This window comes from Onychostoma macrolepis, chromosome 01, assembly GCF_012432095.1.
Source record: "Onychostoma macrolepis isolate SWU-2019 chromosome 01, ASM1243209v1, whole genome shotgun sequence".
In the NCBI taxonomy this organism is placed as follows: Eukaryota; Metazoa; Chordata; class Actinopteri; order Cypriniformes; family Cyprinidae; genus Onychostoma; species Onychostoma macrolepis.
The window spans coordinates 27,024,203-27,047,573 of record NC_081155.1 but is presented as its reverse complement, the minus strand read 5'-3'; the positions used below and the strand labels follow the sequence as shown (position 1 = coordinate 27,047,573).

At 37.8% G+C, this 23,371-nt stretch overlaps 1 protein-coding gene across 2 annotated transcripts; it reads left to right on the top strand.

The window, feature by feature from the left end:
- Positions 1-91: 91 nt before the first annotated feature.
- LOC131542268 (probable ribonuclease ZC3H12C) lies at positions 92-23,033 on the top strand. 2 transcript variants are annotated; one of them, XM_058778784.1, is made up of 6 exons: positions 92-209; positions 11,722-12,521; positions 16,564-16,703; positions 16,924-17,158; positions 17,293-17,399; positions 17,792-23,033. In XM_058778784.1, exons 2-6 carry the CDS (start codon positions 11,818-11,820, stop codon positions 19,147-19,149), a joined length of 2,544 nt encoding a protein of 847 aa, XP_058634767.1. In that variant the 5' UTR covers positions 92-209; positions 11,722-11,817; the 3' UTR covers positions 19,150-23,033. The 2 variants fall into 2 exon arrangements, with proteins under 2 accessions (XP_058634767.1, XP_058634775.1); XM_058778792.1 differs by lacking the exon at positions 92-209 and adding an exon at positions 3,823-3,897.
- Positions 23,034-23,371: the final 338 nt, after the last annotated feature.

Sequence of the window (23,371 nt, the reverse complement as noted above, 5' to 3'; positions counted from 1 at the left end):
TTTTGCATTATGTACTAACCGGTAGGCAACGGACATGTTCAATTCAATATTTTGAGGCCTCCTTTCTCCGCTGACATCAGAATCTGCAGATTCATGTAATTGACACACATGAAACTTGCATGATTTCAGTTAAACTTCAAAGTGCAAGCTGCTAATTACATGAATGTCCCGAATACATTCTGAAAGCTGTTAGTGTCCTAGCAGCCGAGGTAAGTAGATGACATTTATTAGCCTTTCTGATCTCTTACTGACCTTTCATACAAGACAAACAATACTGTAAGCACAGTAAGCTGCATACTTGTGACGTCGCACCAGCGCGGGAAAAAGGCATATGCCAAATGTGTGGGATTTGATTTTATTCTAGTGATTAAGCAATAACTGCAATTTTCTGGTCAGCCGCTATAGAGCTATTTTTCGCTGTAGAGTTAAAACCGGTTTAGGGGTTTAGAAAGAGAATGAGGAGTCTGTGCAGGAATACCCCATGGTAGCTGTTCAGAAAAACTTAGTAGGGCTGGCAACGCAGACACGAGAAGGACGGCAAGTTTTAAAGAAGTGTGGCTTGATCAAGTGTCGGAAATAACGGACGACTTGCGCAGCACAGTAACAAAAAAACTAATTTACAAACTCATCATACCTCCGTTAAAATACGTGTGTGTGTGGGTCTTTCAGCGATGTTTAAATGACTAAAGCGTTTCTTTGAATTATTTAATCGAACTTAAATTAAATGCTTGAATTTGCATTTTATTTTATACACCCTTGATACAGAAATCTTGCAACTTAATGTGCAGTAGATTAACATTTAATTTTGAGACTTTTCAACCATAGACATAATATAGGTATGTTATGTCTATGGTTTCAACGGCAACATAAACAAACGTTACTGCCCATGCGCGCTTTTGTCAAGTCAAGTCACCTTTATTTATATAGCGCTTTTAACAATACAGATTGTGACCAGAACAACCACCCAATAAAGCATTACAATAGTCTAACCTTGAGGTCATAAACGCATGAATTAACATTTCTGCATTTGACGTTGAGAGCATAGGGTCGCAATTTAGATATGCTTTTGACATGAAAAAACGCAGTTTTACAGATGCTAGAAACATGGCTTTCAAATGAAAGATTGCTATCGAACAACACACCTAGGTTCCTGACTTTTGTGGCCCTAACTTAACTTCCGGTAGACATTCGAATAGAATCAATAACAACTAAATCCCTCTAGATTAGATTATTTTTTGATAACGAGCAAAATATGTTTGCTGCGTAAATCAGACGGACTTATTAACCCTCTGGCCCTCTTCGTTTTGGAGTCACACTTGACTTGCCTCCTTCGCCTTGAAATGTAACTTTCTTTTTTTTTTTTTTTTCAGGAGAATCAATGTAATATATTTTTGTTCAATATTTTTATTATTATTTATGATTTTGAAGGAATTTTATGATACTATGCAATATTTATACAATTTTAATGAGCAATTTTACAATTTTAATTAATTTTCCCCAATAGAATATATATATATATATATATATATATATATATATATATATATATATATATTTCTTTATTTACAATTAAAAAAAAAAAACTTGTGTAATGTTGCGTAACCTCTTGCACCCTATATAGATATATACAGAGGCTTTTGGATTCCCGTTGTTTTTATAGACATAATTTCTTAATTTGTTTAGGTTTTGCTATTAGATGTATCTAAACATTCTAAAAGACTGCTTTTTGTCAAGGTTTAGATATTTTTGGTTAGATAAGTATCAGGTTTTACATTATGATTACAGTCAAACATTAAAATCTTGTTAGAAAGGGAACACATAGAAAGCATTTTTGTTACTCAGTATTTGATCATTCAACAACAAAATAAGGAATAGATAGTGACAATTCAAAACACTTTATTCAAACATTTTGTAATTAATTGATATTTTATTCAATGTAATTGAATTAATGTTAACATATTTTCAAAATTTGCTCTGTTGCAGTCTTACCAGTTCATTTCTGTGTATATATATGTATGTGTGTGCGTGTGGGTGTCTATTTTGCACTCCTGGTATTCTAGGGTGTTTCTCAAACGGAAGGCTGCATCCTACAAAGGTTGCATATCTCGGCTGCCACGTAATCAAACGTCGCTGAAGGTCATCTCAATCGGAAGGATCCTCGGAAGACAGCCTTCGTTTCGCGTCCTTCTTTCAGCTGAATTTGAAGGATGCATGGGATGTATCCTCCGCAACCTTCAATCACCCACAATCCTTTGTACCCATTCCATTTCATGAAAATAAACTGACGAAAAACGAGTCAGTACTGAGCTTGTCTGAATTTATTATGAAATCTAAGACAAAAATAATGTTTTCGGACATGAAAGGATAGATGTTATCTTTTGTTTTGGTGTAAATTACTTACTAAACGCTAAACTGCCAACCATTTATGCCTCAGAGAGATCATAGATGGCGGTTTTTCATTGTATTGCATTAATAGAAAGCCAAATAATATAAAGATTTGTAATACAAAGGTTTTTTTTTTCCAAAACTAAGTTTTATTAGTGTTTTTGTGCCGTGACGGTAAGGGCGGGAACATATGTGACGTAGCCACGCGCACTTACTAGAGCGTCTCATTCTAGCGTTTATATGCCGATGAGGAATCTAGCCTACAGGACTCTGAAGGACTGAACTAGGAAGGACGCAGCCTCGTTTGAGAAACACCCCTAGAGAGTCACCCCTTGATTGCTGCACACTTTTTTTTTTCTGACCAGTGGCTGATTTGTAGTTTGTACCACCAAAAGATTCACTGAGTTTTCATATTTCCCATTCATTTCCTATGTCGGTAATTTTTGACCGCGAAAAAGTCGTGACTTTTTTTTTTTTTTTGACCCTTTAACATATCCGAATCATGTTCATGATTTTTTTGTGTGTTCATATTGCTAATGTGACAAAAGTCACCAACTGTCATCTCATTCCGATGAAGCTTTTAAAAATGTCAAAATATCAACAAATCCTACAAACCCATTCTCTGCCAGCAGGAGGCGCTTTAAAGCGGGAGAACTAGAGGTTTCCCCGGTAACGGCTGTAGACAAAGCAGCGCTGAGGTTACAAACGCTGCTTTATCAGGTATTACGGGTATTACCATAGCCGCGGGAACATATTTTATCTGGGGGGTGCTGAGGGGCGGGGCTTGATGAGGCAGGGCGGGGCCTTTGACAAAATCCTATAAACAGCCCAAACTCTTATAGATTAACATACAAATTAAGATGTAGCCTATATGCGAACCAATGTATTTGTGCTTTTGTGATTTTTATTTCAAGAATTTTTTTCTTTAATATTTCTATTATTTAAAGGGATTTTATTAAATATTAACATCTCTGATATGCAAAAGTTTTGGTCAGTGCACTTTATCGAATTCTCTCATCAGAAACGCAGATGTAGCCTACCTACGTGCGATGTAAGAGATTAATTCATCATACACTGCAGACAACATCACTGATTATAGCTTATAGTTTTTATTTTTTTAAGAGTGCTTACACTCAAGCTTCAGTATTCTTTGACAATGTAAATGTTCTTTGTTCGCTGTATCTGTTCGTTGTTTGAATAATAGTGGCGTTATAATTAAACTTAAAATGTCTTTTTATTAAACTTGATCAGGTTAAATTCAAATTCAGTCTTATTAAAATATTTTGTCATAATATGGATAGCCTACTTGCCTAAAACGTTATGATGTGCGTAGTTAATAGATTACATTAGGCTACAGATTAGACTACAGTGGTTGAGCGCGTTTGACCAGAGACTAGAGCGCATTAAAGAGCAGTGCTTATTGACGGTGGCCGTTTTGAGATAGCTTCGGAAAACAGCTCATAAAAGGACGAGGACGTGATTGGTTTTTACAAGTCGGAATGTAAAATTACGGTAATATCACGTGAAATTCTGTCAGTGTGAGGGAGAGATGTATAGGACGCGCGTCGCGAGGCGCGCAAGAAAAATACAGCCGCACTAGGCTATATATTTCTGGTCAGTTTAATAAATAATCACAACAATTAAGTATCTTGGGGATGATCGAGGGGCAAAAGGAAAATCTCAGACCCGGCCCTGCGGCGGGGGGTGCTGTAGCACCCTCAGCACCCCTAGTTCCCGCGGCCATGGGTATTACATGCAAGATTAAATGAAAATGGCATCGAACATTTTCTAAAGACAGTCTTCCTTCAGAAATACAGTTATATAAAAACACTCGCGCCTCGTTTTGATTTTTTAAACGTGCATTACGTGCTCATGCTCATTCAACAAAGCCTTTTAGGAAATCGGTCAGTTTTGATATCGTGGCGGGTCGCGACAAATAAACAAATGTATGGGAAACACATCACAACAACCTGAGCCCAACTTCAGTCTACTCATCACTTTAACTTTCAGTGCGTTTGTAGCTGGCGCCACTAACCAGACCGATACACAAGCACAGACCGTAAGTTAACTTCGGTCCAGGCGCGTGCGCCTGATGAAACCGTCTACACACACACACACACACACACACACACACACGTATGTTGTTATTTTGAAAAGTGGGGACATCCCATAGGCGTAATGGTTTTTATACTGTACAAACTGTATGTGCTATTGCCCTACACCTAAACCTACCACTTACAGGAAACTTTGTGCTATTTCACATTTTCAATACACTCCATTCTGTGTGATTTATAAGCGTTTTGAAAAGTGGGGACATGAGGTAATGTCCTGAAAAGTCACCTTCTCCTTGTAATACCTATGGCATACCTTTGTCATTATACAAATTTATGCCCTCATTTGTCACAAAAGCGCGCGCGCACACACACACACACACACACACACACAGACAAACAAACAAATACATAATCCCACCGGGCACACACACACACACACACATTATCCCATATAATCCCACTGGTCACAATAGTGACTGTAAAAAAGTTTTTCATTACACATGGTTAGTGCAAACTGTCACATGACCAGAGCAGTTTATTTCCTGTTTGCACCTTGAGATGATGATGGTGGCATCAAAGGCTAGAAAATTATTAACATAAAGAAGATATGACAAAAAATTTTGGTACACAATATCTTTAGGGTGTCTAGTATCAATATATGAATTCACATATATTCAGTTTTGTTGAGGGTGGTCATAGAATGAGTAAACATATTGATGGTCACAGTAACCAGTGGGATAACAGTGAACTTGGGTATACAATATAAATCCAATTGCAGTTGTTAGTGAAAACTGCACTAAAATGTTGCAATGACAAAATATTGCACTAAATTAAAAATTCAAATGTAAGAAATAAATTACAAAATTGATGTTGTGATACTGGTAGCACTAATATAATAAAATTATAATATATGTTACAAAAAAGTAATAATTTTGAAATATGTTGATGGTTGTATTTTTTTTATTCCTATCAATGTTGTATAAGGTTTTTTGTTAATGCATAATAGTAACCCTAGAATGTGATCAAACAGTTTAAAATAGCTGGGCTAAGATATATAATAATTTTTATGACTGCAGAAATATGTTAATTCAGTACACACTTTATCCCACCGGTCACAATTGTGACAACACAATTTTTCACAATCTTAAAAAAAAAAAATCAAAAAAAAATTATTGATTATTTCAAAGGGTTACTAATGACACATTTGGATATTTTCATGTCTGGGAAAAAAATGGGATTAAATGGGTTAAAGTCATAACAAACCATCTCAGTTTAATTTCATCAATTTGTTTTTTTTTTATAATATATTTTATTATTTATATTATATATCATGTACTAAGTTACATCAAAGGTCTAATAAATTAGACACAGCACCCTAAAATAACAAGCTGCAACTGCATGATAGCCACGTTTGTGTGTACACTGTACAGGTCTCGTACTGTATAAAGGATGTTTTTGCTCAGGTAAGTGAACTGTCTGAGCAGTTTTGCTTAGAAAGAAAAAAATAATAGAGGTAACAAGTTTAATGTGAATTGTTAATTGTTTAAAATAAGTTTTTTTCTATTTTATTTTTTATTTTTATTGTGTACAGTTGATGTCAATCAACAATATTCATTTAATCAAATTTATTTTGTTCTCTCTTCTTTTGCACTGAGGTTGACAGAGGTTGACATTTTCTTTATTAGTGTATCCTAATAACGGTAACAACAAAAAAACCTCCAGTGCATATAAGATAATGCTAATGTCATACGTAAAATTTTACCCCACAAGCATGTCCATTGTTTTAAATACGAACTGAGTTTTTAGTCTGTCTTAGCTGTTTTTATGCTTGCGAATGGTTAGGCTTATGCTAAAACATTGACCCTAGGATCTATATTTGAAGAGCTGTTAATTCGGACTAAAAGCCAGTTCGACTTCTCTTGCTTTAAGATTGAGTTTTTTTGGTTAAGTATGCATTGATAAAGGTTAGGTTATTCAGGTTCGGAGTCAGACAAAGATACTTGGTATTGTTTCTGTGCACAGATTTTATGGAATCACATGCTTTCCTTGCCTCCTTTTTTCAAGACTTTCATAACCTAAAATGACAACAACCTAGATCTTAAGGCTTGGCCTCTTGTTTTATCTGTCCTCTCTAAAAAGCCATTTTGTGGAAGTGTGGCACAACAATGAAGACGTCTTTTTTTCCTACAAACTTATTGTGTGTAGATTTCTGGACCTGGCCCCCCTCTGACACACAACTACCCATCTAACCCTTTGCCCTCTCTCTCACACACTAGCACCCTCATCCTCCCTTTCACCCAGCCCTTTTTTTAAAGACACACGCAATGCTTTTAACATAATTCAGCCCATTGTTTGTATCCGAACCAGACCCCCATCCCCCCAGTCAAATAAACAAAGAAGCGAGAGCTGCTGTAGTCCCTAAGCGAGCCAGGTGTTTTCCACTGCCAGCCTGCTCCCTAATGACTAAGGCCTCGTGCTGCAGCTGCCTGCTAAGGCCTCTTTTGTGTGGCTCCATTGTTGACCGCGCACCCCTCGTTTATTCATGAACCGCGTGGGGGAAGACCTTTTGGACAGCCACTAGCTTATCCCCACACTCCCTTAGAATATCAACTGTGTGTGTGCATCAGAGAAAGCGAGTGAGAGTGTGTGTCAGTATTTACACTCAATTGTGAGCACTTTGTGCTCTCATTGGTCCACGCACAGCGACTAGCCTATCAGGGAATGGTAGACATTGTAGCTCCATCTGCTCAAGCTCTCATTGTCTTCTGACAGAACACAATCTACGGCACAGAGTGTCACTTCTTCAAACTTTTTGGGTTTTGGGGCCCTTCATCTGCTCGACTGGGTTTGTGCATCCCTACTTGGTTTCTGCTTCTTGGTTCTGAGTTGGAGTGCAACGAGGAACATATATATTTTGTGCATGGCAGTTAGCCAGTGCTGAACTGAGAAGAGGTACTTTAATTAACCGCAAGAACTTTTGGGTTGGATATTCCTGGACTTATGGTAAGTCTGTTTTGTTGTTTTTAGTGCATCAAGTTTCTATGTAACAGATCTTTTATTTTTCTTATGTAACATTTATTGAATGCACATATTTCCTCCATGTTGAATGAATATTTCATTTCATGTTTTTTGCTCACTAGTTAGTAGTAACTGTGACTTAAAGTCACTTGCCTTTGCTTGGTTTGTGGGATACGGAGGCTCTTGTAAAAACAGGTGTCAGAATATCTTAAGGACAGCTGTCATAGAGATTCTGCTGCATATTCGTGCTGATTTCCACTTTATTTGAAAAGGAAAATTAGAAGGACATCAATGCAGAGATCTTTTAGAGAATGGAGTTTTGGCTTGCTTTGCCTCTCTTTAGAGTTTTGCAAAGGAACTGGAGGCCCTCTCCCTTTACCGTCCCTTTTTTAATAACTGGGTTGGTTGATGTATGATGTGCTTCAGGTTATGTGGGGCTGAAGGATAAGCGGAAGCCATTTCAGAAACTGAAGTGGTCATCAAGAATCCCAGAAGGAGGGTGTTTGCAATTCAGAATTAAGACAAGCTTTCCATTTGTGTCACATGACCCCAGACAGTTAAGAAAATGCAGTGGCTGACTCTTTTGGGTGCTGGAAAGGAGAATACCAGTTTTTGTTCCCCAGTGGCCTCAGTAGACATCTGTTGCCCTGCTGGCAGGGCCCCCCCAGTCCTCACTTGGCGACAGCCCTCGCTTTTGTCTGCACAGGGCTGAGTAGACGGCTTAGACGACGTTCTTCATAACCTCAATAACTTCCAAGGCCCTCCAACACACACACACACACACACACACACACACACACTGTCTTTTAGGAACCCTACTCATTCTCTTAAACATCATACACACTCTCTCACATACATGCATACACATTCCGTTAAATCAAACAGCATGTGTAACATAGTCATTACTCATTAATGACAAATGGTCCAGGCCTGGCTTGCTCACTGGCAAGATTTGAAAAATGCCAACAAATCAAAAGTGATGCTACTGGCAAACTCATGTAGGCAGGCATTGGTCCGTTTTGATTTTCAAAAACTTTAATCCATCAGATGCTCATTGTCATGAGGGAATAATGTTTTATATTTTTCTCCCCCGTCCCTCCCCCATTCCCACCCTCTGAGAGCGAGTGATGCACAGATTGGTCTGGTGAACTCTTTTTTTTTTTTTTTGGTAGACAAGTCAGACACATGGGGCACCTTTGTACAGCAGCTGCAGCCTAGCAACAATTGGATACTTGACAGTTTCAATAGCTTTTCATCTGTGGAGCACAAAAGATGATATTTTAAAGAATGTTTCAGCTGACCATACAGTGAAAGTCAACAGGGTCCAGAACTTTGAAGCTCCAAAAAGAAGGTGAAAGTTAAATTGGATTTTTCCGAGGTAAAACAAAGAAAGGTGAGCTTTGGAATTATTCTTCTGACTCTGGATGACGGGTGAGGCCACAATGTTGGGGGGCTATACTTGCTGACTGAGAAAGTGCTCTGAATCTGTCAGGGCCTCCAGGAATTTCTGTTTGGTCCATTCCTTTGATGTTACTTGGTTTTTCCCTATACACTTGGGGAGTTTATGGCCCTAGGTGGCATGATGCAACTTTTGGTCTCATCAGACTCTACGTAAGGAAGTAAATGATGACAGAATTGATTTATTTTTAATTTTAGGGATAGAGTTCTAGACACTATCATTAGCTAAAATCACAATGCATATGCCAAAACATTCGATAAATAAACATGCTAAGGCAAACTGTAGAACTTTGTGAATGATGGATGTTCTGCCGAAAATTGGGGTTTCTAAGAATGCAGTGTCTGTTGGGGCTAGTTATCACCTAGCCTGCTTGCATTTCAACATCCTAAAACAAGTCATACTGAAGTCTTGTTGAAATGCAACAGGACCCTTTTAACAATTGCAGAATCATCTATAATTTAATAAGTGCATATTTAGACTTATTAATTTAGCAGATGCTTTTATCCAAAGGAACATTTTGAGCAATTTGTCAAGAGAGCCAACAATATAGTGTACAATGGCAAGCCTATAGTAGCTAGATTAGTACGCAAGATAGAGTAAAAATGGAACTTCAGAATGAACATTGTTCTATAGCCTACCATCTTAAAATTCTTTAGTGCTAAGATTATATTGTGTGCAAAATGCTTTATTCTGGCATATTTATCTTGTTTTATCTTGTATTTTAACCATTATCAGTGTTCGTATCTTTCTTTCTTTTTTCACCATTATTTATATGGCGCTTTTTACGATGCAGATTGTGTCAAAGCAGCTTTATAGTATTAAAAGGGGAAATAGTGTGCCGTTCTCCCCTGGCCAGACGAAACCAGCAGTTCAATTCTAGGCTGCAACAAAGTCAGATATAGTGTAGAGGACTCTGGTTCTCTTGGTCTTGTCCCAATGGCTGTCTAGGTCTTCGGAGGGGATCTATCTATTGGGCTCCTCTAGTTGACATGGTCTCCGCTGACATTCAGGGCTGTAAGATCGCATATTAAATATATTAAAGTGGCAGTAGCCTAGTTCATCTGTCCTTTAAAAAAAAATTGTCATTGTTTACTCACCATCAAGTTGTTCCAAACCTGTATGATTTAGTTTCTCCTGTGAAACATAAAGTTATATATTTTGTATTGCTGTCAAAATTAGCGCGTTAAGGCAGGCGATTAATTTTTTCAGTTTAAGGCGTTAAAATTATTTAACGCCGTTAACGCAGGGGCGGGGTTAGGGTTGGACACCCCACTCATAGCTGCTACTTCTGTCTCTTTTTTTGTTGACAAGGAGTGCATTTATTCAGTCGCAGAATGTTTTTACGACCACATCAAACTGGAGACGTTCCAGACGCTAGTCACGCGCTTCCACTTCACTTCAGCGCCAGGCGCGAGACGAACGAGCGCGGAAACGGTACTGTGCTCGTAGAGCGTGCTCTTGCACGCACAAATACGCCAGAGCGCGCTGTAGCCTTTATCATTTCATATCAAAGCGCGAAATAAACTACGAGCATGCAATGTCGTGGTCAGTTAAGATATGAAGTTACCATAAAGGCTATAAAGCTGCCTTAAAATTATGCATGCGTGTAATATGTTATATGAGTCACATTTAAAAACATGTCTCTGAAATGGTTTTCAAAACTGTCCTGGAGCAGCCCAGCACTGTCTCCCTCATCTAACACACCCGATTCAACTAGTCAGTTCATTAGTAGAGACTGAAATGGGTCCGAACTGAAATGGGTCAGAAAAGGTAAAGAAAGTTGAGAGAAAATGTTCAGCAGCAACAGCTCTTAAATAAATAGCAGCCAAAACAATCTAATAACCAGCTGCTGTGATGTCTGTTGATCAAAGAAAAAAAGAGGAAATCAATAACTTTTATAGCTTCAAGTATTCATCTGTATTTAGTTTAGAATTTAGTGTTTGATAACAATTTCTTTATATTTATGCTGAGGGGAGCTAAATATGACATTTATTATAATGGGTTTATGTGAAGATTGTTTTAAGTTCACTTTAATTAGAAGTTATTTTTAAAGTCAAATAAATGTTCAAATTGATAGCTCTTAAGTATACTGTAATGTTGAATGGCTATAGCCAATGGTTAAATATTAGGGGGGGGATTTTTTTTATAGGGAAATCAGTATTAATTGGTATCAGTGATACTGGCCATCAGTCATAAAAAAGATGACATTAAACAAATATTAAAAATATACTTTATGTTGTTTGTACATTAATTTGAAGATCGAATGTGAAATTATTGCAATATAAAAGTATATTTAAAAACTTTAATGTTAGGTGGGATTAATCACGATTAATTTCAGAAAAAAAGTGTGATTAATTAATTTTTTTTAATCGATTGACAGCACTAATATTTTGATAAATGTCTTTTTGTCCATACAAAAAAAAAAAAAATTATAGAATTTTTTTTTTTTAATTTGAATGGTGGGAGGGTAGAGGAAAGTAAAAGGGAAGTGGGGAGCCAACAGCAACAATACCACAACTCCTACAGAGATGAGCGGATATTAAAATGTGAGTAGAAACAAAGCCAAAAGTGCTGGGGATAACCTTGCTGTTTCATTCATGGGACTGATGTGTGAACAGGTGGAGAGTGAAGACAATAGAACTTTCTGTCTCTCTCATTTCTCTCACTACTGATGTCATGTTTTTTAGTGGGGCTGTTAACCCCATCTGCTTCAAGCATGCTTTAGCAGTTCAGCAACTTAGACACCTCTCATTGTTCCCTGGATTACTATGGAGTCTCTTAAAGTATCCCTCTCTCCTTCTCCAGGTTTACCTCCGAAAGGCGATCTGAGGGCTGAATAACAGGTGGCAGGGGTCAGCAAGACTCTCAGTCAGAACAGCATTGGATGTTTGTTGCAGATTCATGGGCCTGAAAGACCATCTGGATGATGGAACAGGCCACATCCTCCAACTGGGGCTGGATCTAGACTACCTTCATGTGAAGGCTACAGACCAGCATACTGGCGCTGATGCCGGACTTATCATGGACAGTGGTTCATCCGACACAGGTGACGTTGTGGCCCCCTGCACTAGGAGATGCGGTTCTTCTCCACAAGATGACTCAGAGGAAAGTGCAGGGTCAGACAGTGAGCCTGCACATAGCAACAGTCATCCTCTTGTCGATACGCTTGGTGATGGGTCCATCCATGCAGTCCACCCACCACACTGTTGGTCTCCAAGTCTGGATATGGATTCACTGGTTCTGGATATGGTACACCAAGAGCCAGGCCCTGTGGATACACTCAGGGAATACCAGACAAAGATGGAGTTTGCCCTTAAACTCGGCTATGCAGAAGACTTAGTTCGGCTGGTTCTGAACAAGCTCGGGTCAGATGCACTGATCAATGATGTTCTTGGGGAGCTGGTAAAACTGGGCAGTAAGCCAGAGAATGAGGGTGGGATACAGACTCTCTCCCAATCCACTTCCACATCATCATCATCCTCTGGCACGTCTTCTTTCTGCAGTTTCTCTGACTCACTTGACTCTCGCCGGTCAGAGTCCCCTTCTGTGGAAGATAAGGATAACCTCCGCCCAATTGTTATTGATGGCAGCAATGTGGCCATGAGGTGAGAATCCAAAAACTAAAAAGCACATACAATTGTGTGGTTTAATATAATGTTTATCCTTGATAAATCATTAAACAATCCATTTATACGACATGACCTGAAGTAGCAGGGGTTATGCCTGTGGTAATTGTAATGATCACAAATATTGCTGCAAGTGGCAATTTAAGGGGCCAGGCATGACAGAAGCAAAATGAGGAGCTTTAGCAAGCATGGCAGAGAGCATCAGGCCAACTACAAAAAGGAGTAATTAGATAACATTTGTTGATAATTTTAGACAAACATTTTGAAAACCCATAAATACAATCAATCAATTTAATTCTTTATAACTTTTGATTAATAGGTGGTGCTGTCAACAAATGATGTGGTGTGATCAGTGTGGGGTAATAATAACAGATGTGGTGCAAGTTTGCAAAACCATTGCAAAAATACACCATCAGATCCAGTTTGGCATTAACTTTGTTGTTGTGGTAAACAAAAACTGTTTAGTCTAGTCTGCATGATATCTGTTAATGAAATTGGCTAATCAATACTAATCAATCAATAGCTATTAGCAATTTTTTTTTTTTACATTTCATTAGGAATGAAAAAAAAAGTGGTGCTGACTCTAAACATTTTGAGTACCTTCAGGACCTGGTGACAATGATGCATACTGACTTTTTAACGAAACACCAATGCATTCATGAAACATTATATGAAAAAATTCAAAATGTCTAAAACCCCAAAATGATAAATTGGGTAAAACAGACAGATGTTGATTAGTACACCCCTGCCACACTGATTTTTATTATATATATTATGTACATATACTGCAATATAAAACTACTACTTTGCAGGTCTGCAACAGGGCTTCAGGTCCTTCTGAGTTGGTGTCAAGGTATATGAGAATGTGCCATCTGTATGATTACTTACAGTATATGCTTGCAGTTTAGAATATACGTGTTTGTTTTATTCTTCATACAACAGTACTTAATGTGAAATACTATACTATATTATCTCATCCTTCATTTTAAATGGACAGCAGCTTTTTAATGTCTGGCAACTTGACAAATAATTGTTTCAATAATGAATGTGTTATATATTATACATAAATTAACATAAAATGATCTATAAGCAAATTACAGATTTACTTTAATTCTATAAAACAACATTGACAGTGCACTATATAAACTGCTTTTTTAATTCAAACTAATGTAAACTGATAGAAAAAGATTAGTCTCAAAAGATTTCAGCACTCACTGGGCCTCATTCATGAAACATAAGCAGAACTAATTTTTGTGTAAATCGTTTGTAAAGCTGTTCTGACATAAATTTTTATGAAAGTGATCGTATTTTCAAAATGTTAGTTGGTATGAAAGAAATGTACACCTGCTCCTTACCACGTGTAAATGGTGCGTAAAACGTTCAGTGTTCTTTTTGGCAAATGAATGACACTGAATTTTGATGCACTGCCATTATAATATTTTACAAGGTCATTTGCCCGTTTTTTATTTATTTATTTATTTTATTTTTTTGCAGCTGAGCGTTGATAAACTGTAAAACGCTTTGGGTAAAACACAGCGCTTGCCACTGTCACTTTTTACCCATCTGTCCAATCAATGGAGGAGGGGCGGGACAAATACTGCACCGACCAATCATCCTACTTGTACAACAACTGAACAACTATAGAGAAGTTAATATTGCTGGTTACTGCATTTTTATATTCAGTAATATTCTTCAAAATGAGATACTAGTAATACGTTACTGCCGTGGATATTCCTAATCATAGCAACCAAAGCGTCTCAGCTGGAAAAACGCTGTGCCACCAAAGCATTCTCAAGCGCCACTAGCTGGCCGTTTTCAGGAGAGCACCTGTCATTTTTCAGCTGGCTAAAAACACGTTAATTGAATATTTATTGTTAGGCATATGGCCTATTATTCTTTTTTGCATTTATGCAATATACTGGAGCCAAACCTGAGAAAATAGACCAGAATATTCCACTGCGTTCAGTCCAAAATAGCTGATTTCCTGTTGGTCAGACCTAATTAAGCTTTCCTGTAGCTCAAATAGTAGTGCATGGCGCTAGCAATGCCAAGATCATGGGTTTGATTCCCAGGGAAAGCAAAATGTAAAACTGTAACTTGAATGCAATGTAAGTTGCTTTGGATAAAAGCGTCTGCTAAATGCATAAATGTAAATGTAATTACTTTTATGATTCTGGCCTCTAGAACCTCCCTCATGTGCTACTGTAGCCTTACAGGTGGAGCCCAAAAAAAGGTTTTTCTTTCTTTTCTACTTGAAACAGCTCAGGAATTCCTGAGGTGGGAGAAACTTTGTATTCCTTACCTGAGCATATCCACCACTACTGGTGAGATACAACCTTGATTCCTGAATGAAAGGCTGTAGATCAAGAAAGGCAAATGTAATTAGTTTGCAGCTAATTCTTGCATACTATAATCTCCCCAAGCCTCAGAGGAGCTACATCTCTGACTACTTACCCTAACAAAAATTTGGAAAGCTCATGCCCTGCTTCCTATGAGATGGGAGCAAGTAGGCCTGCTTTAATACCTGATACTATCGGGGAGGGAAATCTCGTTCAAACCTCAGACTAACACCGTGTCTAAACCGGACTCGACAGTTGTTGTGTCGTGCCGCAGCAGCTGAAGTCCATCTACACTGGATGCGACAAAGTGACGATTAAATATGATTTGAACTTTGTGTCAGTACATCATAAATAGAACGAGGCATCAGTAGGCTATACTTTCAGGGATTTTTGCGCCGCACCGCATCCAGTGTAGACGGCATCACTGAATATTTACACAGCCACTTGCGCCCTGTGTTAGGGACAGCTTAACAAAGGATACCTTTCTCGAACAGGTACTATCATTCATAAAACCTCCTTAATAGAGAACCTTGAAAAGAGGCTCGACTTTAAGGAAAAAGAAAAACCATAGGGGGGCGCCTAAAGGCTGCCTGGAGGCTGCCCAGACCTTGTTTCCCTGAGGACAAAATGGGAACAAGGAACTGTACTTATGTGTTCATTTCATTCAGAGAGGGACATTTTGCTCGGACCTAAAGCCAAGGGGCAACTTATCAAAGGGAACTGTCCTCAAACAGCTACCAAATGAAACTCAAACTCTGATGAAGCTGCTACAGTACCTCAACATGGAACATCAAAGAGAGCCTCGACCTAAAGGAAAGTTGCAGGTGGACCGCCAAACTTAAACCTTTACAGGTTCAGGGGGAGCAGAATAAACCTAATTTACTGTAAACAAAGAGGAGCGAGGAACCCTACTTTCATGCCTGTTCCATTTGGGGAGGGACATTTCACTGAACCCAAAAGGCCGAGGTATACTTCATTCCGTTCGTCTCATGCACAGTCGTGTCCACACAGCTTTCAAAGTATACTCAAATGTGGATGAGCGAGCATTATAGTTGGACACTTGCACAGTACCACCTAGTAGATTCGTTGTGTCTCAACAGGTGTGTTCGACTTGAAGCGGTGGTGTGCAAACTGATGACATCAAAGTACCGCGCAAGTGATTCTAAAGCATATGGAGCCATCTGCTGTCTATAGCTCTCTATTGCCATCAGCATTAAGTCTGAGGGCTATGTAACACTTAATTGTGAAGAAATTACTGCTATTTAAATGTTTTAATTCAAAATACTCAACTGTTGATTATATATTTTCATATATTTTGCTCATTAATATTGGCATGCTTTTTGGTAACTGATTAACCAGACTTGCTAAAACATCTTCAAATAGCCATAATGTAATAAGAAATTGCTTTGTGTAATAATAAGAAATTCTTTTATGTAATAAGAAATTGCTCAATTGTGAAGAAAGCTTCAAAGGGGGTGTACTCATTTATAATTACGTACATAAACACATACAGTATGTGAAAATTGTGTGTGTGTGTGTGTGTAAATGTGTACAAACTGACTATTTGCTTTGCTAAATTTTGAATAAAAAAAACAACACTGTGAATACACCTTATTTAAAGGTTATTATGTATTTACAGTTACAGTTGTTTATTTTTAATTATAACTTTCTAATTTTTACAGCCATGGTAATAAGGAGATGTTCTCCTGTCAAGGCATTCAGCTCGCAGTTGACTGGTTTCTTGAACGTGGCCATCGAGACATTACAGTTTTTGTCCCAGCCTGGAGGAAAGAACAGTCCCGTCCTGATGCTCTTATCACAGGTGAAAAGATTTGCCATCAGGCCATCAGCTGAACAAATGTTATTTAAACTTGTCTGTGAATCTTTTCTTTATTAGGTTATATTATGTAAAATACTTTTAATGGTATTTGATCTTTTTTTTTCATTAGTTATTTTTTTTTTTTAGTGCAGTTAATTAAAAAAAAGGTATCACAGCCTGTGACTAACTATATCTACCAATCAAACAATCCCCCACCCTACAGATCAGGAGATTTTGAGACGTCTGGAAAAGGATAAGATTCTTGTATTTACACCGTCACGTCGTGTCCAGGGCCGCAGAGTAGTCTGCTATGATGACAGGTTTATTGTTAAGCTAGCTTATGAATCAGATGGCATTATTGTCTCCAATGACAACTACAGAGACTTGGCTGTTGAGAAACCGGAATGGAAAAAATTTATTGATGAACGCCTTCTGATGTACTCCTTTGTAAATGATAAGTAAGTCTATTGAATCTGGTATTATGAGGTATATGAATGTTGAACAGAAATCTTAATTTCAGTGTTTTCAGTATACTTCAATTTGCTCTTTTTCCTCTTTATGAAAATAATAATCTGGGAAAAAAATCTCTTAGGTTTATGCCTCCTGATGATCCATTGGGTCGACATGGGCCAAGTCTGGAGAATTTTCTTAGAAAAAGACCCATCATTCCAGAGCATAAGAAACAGCCCTGTCCATATGGTAAGTGTTTTTAATGCTGTTGTACAGTTGCCTAAGATGCAAGCAGCTAAACATTTCATGATGACATGTTTATTAAATTATTTTCTGACTATGATATGAATGTTACAAGACTGGCAGGAACACTGACTTTTGTAGTCAAATTTCACTTTAAATTTCATTTTTTTAATTGAAAATATATTATTTACCTGAATGTGAGTAGCTTACTATTATTTTCAACTGCCACAATATTTATATCACACAAATTATTTGAAATTGAGGCCTGTAAGCTCGAGTAAATGGCATATGTTATTTTAAACACGTGTTAAGTATGCATTCTGGGACCTGCAGCCGCCTTTGTATTCCTGCACCTTCCAATTTACAAATTAAGCACTCCCTCCCCTTATTTCCATTAGGAAAGAAATGCACCTACGGGCACAAGTGTAAGTTTTACCATCCAGAGCGTGGTACACAGCCACAGCGAGCGGTAGCAGATGAGCTCCGTGCCAGTGCCAAGAACTCCACAGTTAAAAGTGTGGGAGAGACGGGTCCTGTGAAAAGCCACAGTGAGCCTGGAGGCTCCCGTAATGATAAAGCTGGTGACGGTAAACGATCTCTGCCAAAGAGGCAATTGGACCCCAGTATCCGTGCCCTCTCTTACAGTGATGTGGAGGATAAACTGTGTTCCAAAACTAAAGCAGACCTGTATAAGAGCAACCTAGCTCTTTCTCCAGCTCCAGGAGGTCCTCCTTCCTTTCATGGGTATAGCCAGGACCCGAAAGATCACAAGCAGACTCAAGCAGAACCACACACTAACTGTGAATCTCCCGATCTTTATTACTCCATGGTTAGGGCATATTCTGGCCTAAGCCTGCCCTCTCAGAGCAGTCCAGAGCGTCACTTCCTGTCTGATGCTGATCCACGGACCAGCTCAGTGACATCAGATTGCAGCAGCGATGGCAGCATGAGCTCTGATTCTTATGGCATGGCAACCCACAATGAGCATTCTTGCATGAGTTCTCCTGATTTGTTGCTGGATGAAGGAATCAAGTGTCATCACCATCATCATCGTAGAAATTATCAGTTACCCTCTGTTATTCCTCCAGGGTTCATTCTCTCTCCTGCTACATCTAATCACCCAGGATTCCACCACAGCATACCTCGTGTTCATAGTTTTGCTCCAGAAGACCAACAAGACCCCCATTTCCAGCACTCTGTCTCCTACATGTCTCCACAACGCCAGCATCAAGTGGTAGGCTCCTGCTCAAGCTATCCTGGAGACTATCCTCCTCTCTGCCAGAGCAACACTCACTCCCAGAACTCTCCACTGGGTCGTGGCCTTGCCTCAACACGTGTGGACAGCGTGTCAGACTCCAGGCTTTATGAACACTCTCCATTGCTGCCTAGAAAACCCTACGTATCCCAAGAGCGAAAGACCAGCTGGGATCCATATTACAGACAGCACCCACAACAATGCTATGAGCCCTTCAGTTTCCAGGATCTTTCAAAGAACCGTGAACAGATGTGGCGTTTACCCTGGGGCTGTCCTTCTGCTCCTCCTCCCCCCCATCTGCCCCATGCTTTATCACACCAGCACCAGGAGCCACTTACCTTGAGTCGTTACCAGGAAGTACGAGAGAAAGTGTTTACCAACCTGTGCAACATTTTTCCCACAGAGCTAGTGCAGTTGGTCATGGGGCGGTACCCTCATGTGACTGACGCCCAACAGCTGGCAGCAGCCATCTTGGCAGAAAAGAACCATGCTGGATACTAAGCGCTGAGGTAAAATGAAAATACCCTCATCATTTACTCACCCTCACATTTTCACAAATGTGTGAGTTTCTTTCTTCAGATGAACACAAACAGAGAATGAAAAAAAAAAAAAAATATATATATATATATATATATATTAATCTCTGGGGAGACCATAAATATATGGGACCCCCAAAGATGATGCTTCAAAAGCCACACGAAACACAATGGTAATCCATACTACTCCAGTTGATGAATCAGTGTTTTCTGAGGTGAAACGATAAGTGTGTGTGAGAAAAATACTATTATATTAACTTTTTAAAATATAATCCATCTTCTGGCCAACTGTCAAAGGTGTGTTCACCTGATGTAAACATCAGCATGTTGTGAAATGTGATGCAAGTGCATTGTGAAGTTTGTGAAGTACAGAGGCTTGTCACTTAAGAACATAAATCTCACAAATCTTGTGTTCATCTGAAAAAAGAAAGTTATATACATTGTGGTATGGCATGGTGGTGAGTAAATAATGAGAGACTCTTTTTTTTAAATTGGAGTATCCCTTTAACAGTGACCCGCTCTCTGTGGCAGCTTCTTGCACCCTAATGAAATTGAGGCATCTGGTGAGGATGACCCAGTCTATTTATGTAAAACATTCCATTAAAAGTATCAGATTTAAATTCTCAGATTTAATTCTCAGAAAGTTATGACCTTGTAAACATGGACACCATAATATTAAGCATTTTTTTTTTATTTCTTGTTGGCTCACCTATGAGGAGAATATAGCTATAAAAGACATTTTATAGACTAGAAGTGTGAATGTTGTGATGTGTGTGTGATATTTATTATTTTGCTATTTATTTTCTGAAATGTTTTACTTTATGTTCATGATTATGTTCAGGTGAGCATGTAATGAATCACAAGGCACTTTCTATTGCTGTTTATCAAATTCAGTGCAGTTTGGTAACTTATGGCAATCAGCAAGAGGAGATAGAAGGCCAGAGTATTTGTAGGTGTAGATGGTCTACAATGGAATCTGTTAGGACAGCTTGGCTATTATATCTGTAGGTATATTTAGGTATATTTGTATAGCGCTTTGAAACAAAGCGCTATACAAATATATTTGACTTGAGAAAACAGATGTTTAAAGCATTGCATTCATCTGTGCCAACAGATCAAGCCTCACTTATATGAAATCAGTGTAAAGGGCAGGACCCTCTTCGCTTTGCTAGAATATGACAAACTTTTTTGGCTGAAAAAAATATTTCAGGAATATTTTTATATACGTTTGTTCATTTCTGAAAGATAATCACTTTCAAATTCAGAGGTGCTATCATGAAAATAGCTTTATATTTTTATATAGCCATAATCCTGCAGGTCTTTGGCTTTTCCTCCTCTTTGTGATGTAATGCCAACTCTCACTTGAATTATTTGTTTGTGGTTTTTTTTTTTTTTTTTGTGCTTATTTCTTCTTAATCACATTCTCCATACTCTAGTTACATTTAAATTTGGTTCTTTATATGCAAAAGTGGAGTAACTTGCCTATCACTGACTGCTTATGTTGCCATTTTACTTATGATTTTGTGATGTTTTATTCTTTTAAATATAGAGATAAATGTGTCAGGGTGTGCTTGCTTGTAATTTGGGAATGGGTTTAGGTATTCTGTTGTTCTGTCAGTGTTATCATAGGATAAATGGTCTGAATGTAGCCACAGGTGTAGTGTAGTGAAGACAGCTCTGTCTGTGTACCTTAGTTTTAGTAAGGGACATCTCTGGCTAAACTTATGGGTGCATGATACTGTATCCCGCTCTTGTTGAAAGCAACTAAGTTTGGGACCTGATTAGGTGCAAATTTCTTTAATGTTTTGCAAACTTTTGTTATCAGGCATGAATTATTCCAGAATTGTTTTCATAACATGTGACTTATGGTAGCCAGAGAATACCTGTCCTTGTTGATACAAATTGTATCTTTTTAACTTAAATTCAGAGATGTTTATATACATATGATCTATGAAAAGTATATTCACTCACAAAGTTATGTACAATAGGTAGTACATGTATAAATTAAGAAATATTTTGGGCAACATTTTATGAAGATAATTGGTTCAGGTTTTTGAGGGAGAGGAAGAGCATTCTAAAGCTTCTAAAATGAAGAAGGGACAGTAATTAACGAGTTAATTTATTTTATTTTAAAGCAAAAGTATTTACGATCTTATTTCTTACATTAAAAAAAAGTAGGGTTATTGGAGTAAATGGGGACAGGATTTGAGCAACTTAAATAGTGATCTTTTTTTAACCCTTCTGTTGCGTTGGGGTCAATTTAACCCACAGCTTGAAATACTGGTTAAACAATTTACTTCTTGGGATTATTTAGGGTAAATGAATGTGCATGCAAAGTTTCGACACAGATATTTTGGAAAGGCTGTACAAAAAAAAAAAACAACCTTCGTGACCATGATTGGCAAACTTACCCCAACTGGTTTTCATGCAAACCTTTACCAAAAATCAGAATCAAAGTTTAAGACTCAAGATTCAAATGTTTGAAATGTTGAAATTGAGACTCACATTCTGATTAATCTAAAGAAAATTCACTGTTTCTTCATAGAGTTTCGCAGTCAAAAAATCTGTCAAAGGATGTTTCTGGTCAAGTTTTTGATGTCAATTACTAGACTGTTGCAGCACTGAATAGAAGCAGAACAAACCCATTTTACCCTTACAAGGGTTTGAGAAAAAGACAACAAAAAAGCAGTGGAGGAAAAAATTGCAATAAATACTAGGTACAAATAATGTTAGATACTATTTACACTTGTTATTTGCACCTCACTGTACAAATGGTCACTTCAAGTTGCCATGACCAAAACATACATACGTATTTTTACAGTTATTTTGGACATAAAAATAAGTTGGTGAATTTTGACCCCCCCAACACAGAAGTCATACCTAGTTCTTGAACACAACAGGAGGTTCGGATCATTTACATACTATTAATTCTGGCCTTGTTCTGTTAAACATTTTTACATCTGAAATCTAACTTCAAATAGACTTTTTCCGAAAACTATGAAGACAGATGTAATTTTTGATGCATTTAAGAGGGCTTAGTTTAAGGGCAAGGAATGAGCTGTTAAGCTGTGGTGGTAAAAATACTGCCTGAAATGTTTATGGAACACCTTTTATTTTGAAACAAGAAGAGCCTTCCCTTTGGCCTTGTGGCACTGTGTGCCATTCTTGGCGGTGGTGTGGGCATAGAGTATTTGCCTCTACATGGCATTGTGCTTAAAACACATCTGAATAATCTGAACCATGTTCAGCCAACCGTTTTCAATTAGATAAGATGTTAACAGTTTATTTTTTTGTTTGTTTGTTTTTTTGTTTACCATCAATGTACTTGGTGTCACAAATGCTTCAGAGTACGTTATGTTACCTTTAGTATTGACTAATATGTTTAAGTGTGGATAATGTTCTATAACAGCATGTAGTTCAACAGACTGATTGTATTTTTGGTCTTTATCATTGAAAAACACATTTGGTAGGGATGCTTTATAAAGCTGGACAAGTGTTCATTACAAGTTGTTTGATGTGCATTCATCACTGATAATTGTTTTCTGCAATATTGTAATGCTACAACCTTTAACTATATCAACAATTAGACTGCCAAGGTCACTCTGTAGAAATCATTGCAGTCTGTGAGCTCGTGATGCGCACAAAATAATGGAAAGTAGTATTTCCTGCTGACTGAGATTACTGCAGGCATTAATTACTGAGTATTAAGGTCTCAGTAATATTTGATGTGTCAGTGGGCTTTATGCTTAAGGACCAAAGGAAGCAGTGAGTTTGGTAACAATTTTAATGGTCACTGCCAATGATGCTTTAGTTGTTCAAAGCATTGTTTTACAAAGAGTAATAAATATGTGGTGGTAAATATGTGACTTGTTCAATATGTTATGGATTTTGTATTTGCTGTCATCTCCAAATATGTATCTTTTTAGCAAAATTAAAGCTACACCGAAAAACTTAATTTGCCCATTTCTTATAAACCATATTGTCCTTTTGACGCATATTTTTGTTTAAAGTTGCTGAAAGCAAGAAATATTTCATCTATACAAGTCAACCTTTCATCGCTTACTATGGTTTAAAATCTCAGATGCATTATGCAAAGTATGCATCAAAACTACAGTGAATAATTGGGTCATAGTACAAAGAGTACAATGTTTAACAGGAAAAAACAAAAAATGAATGGCACGAAAATA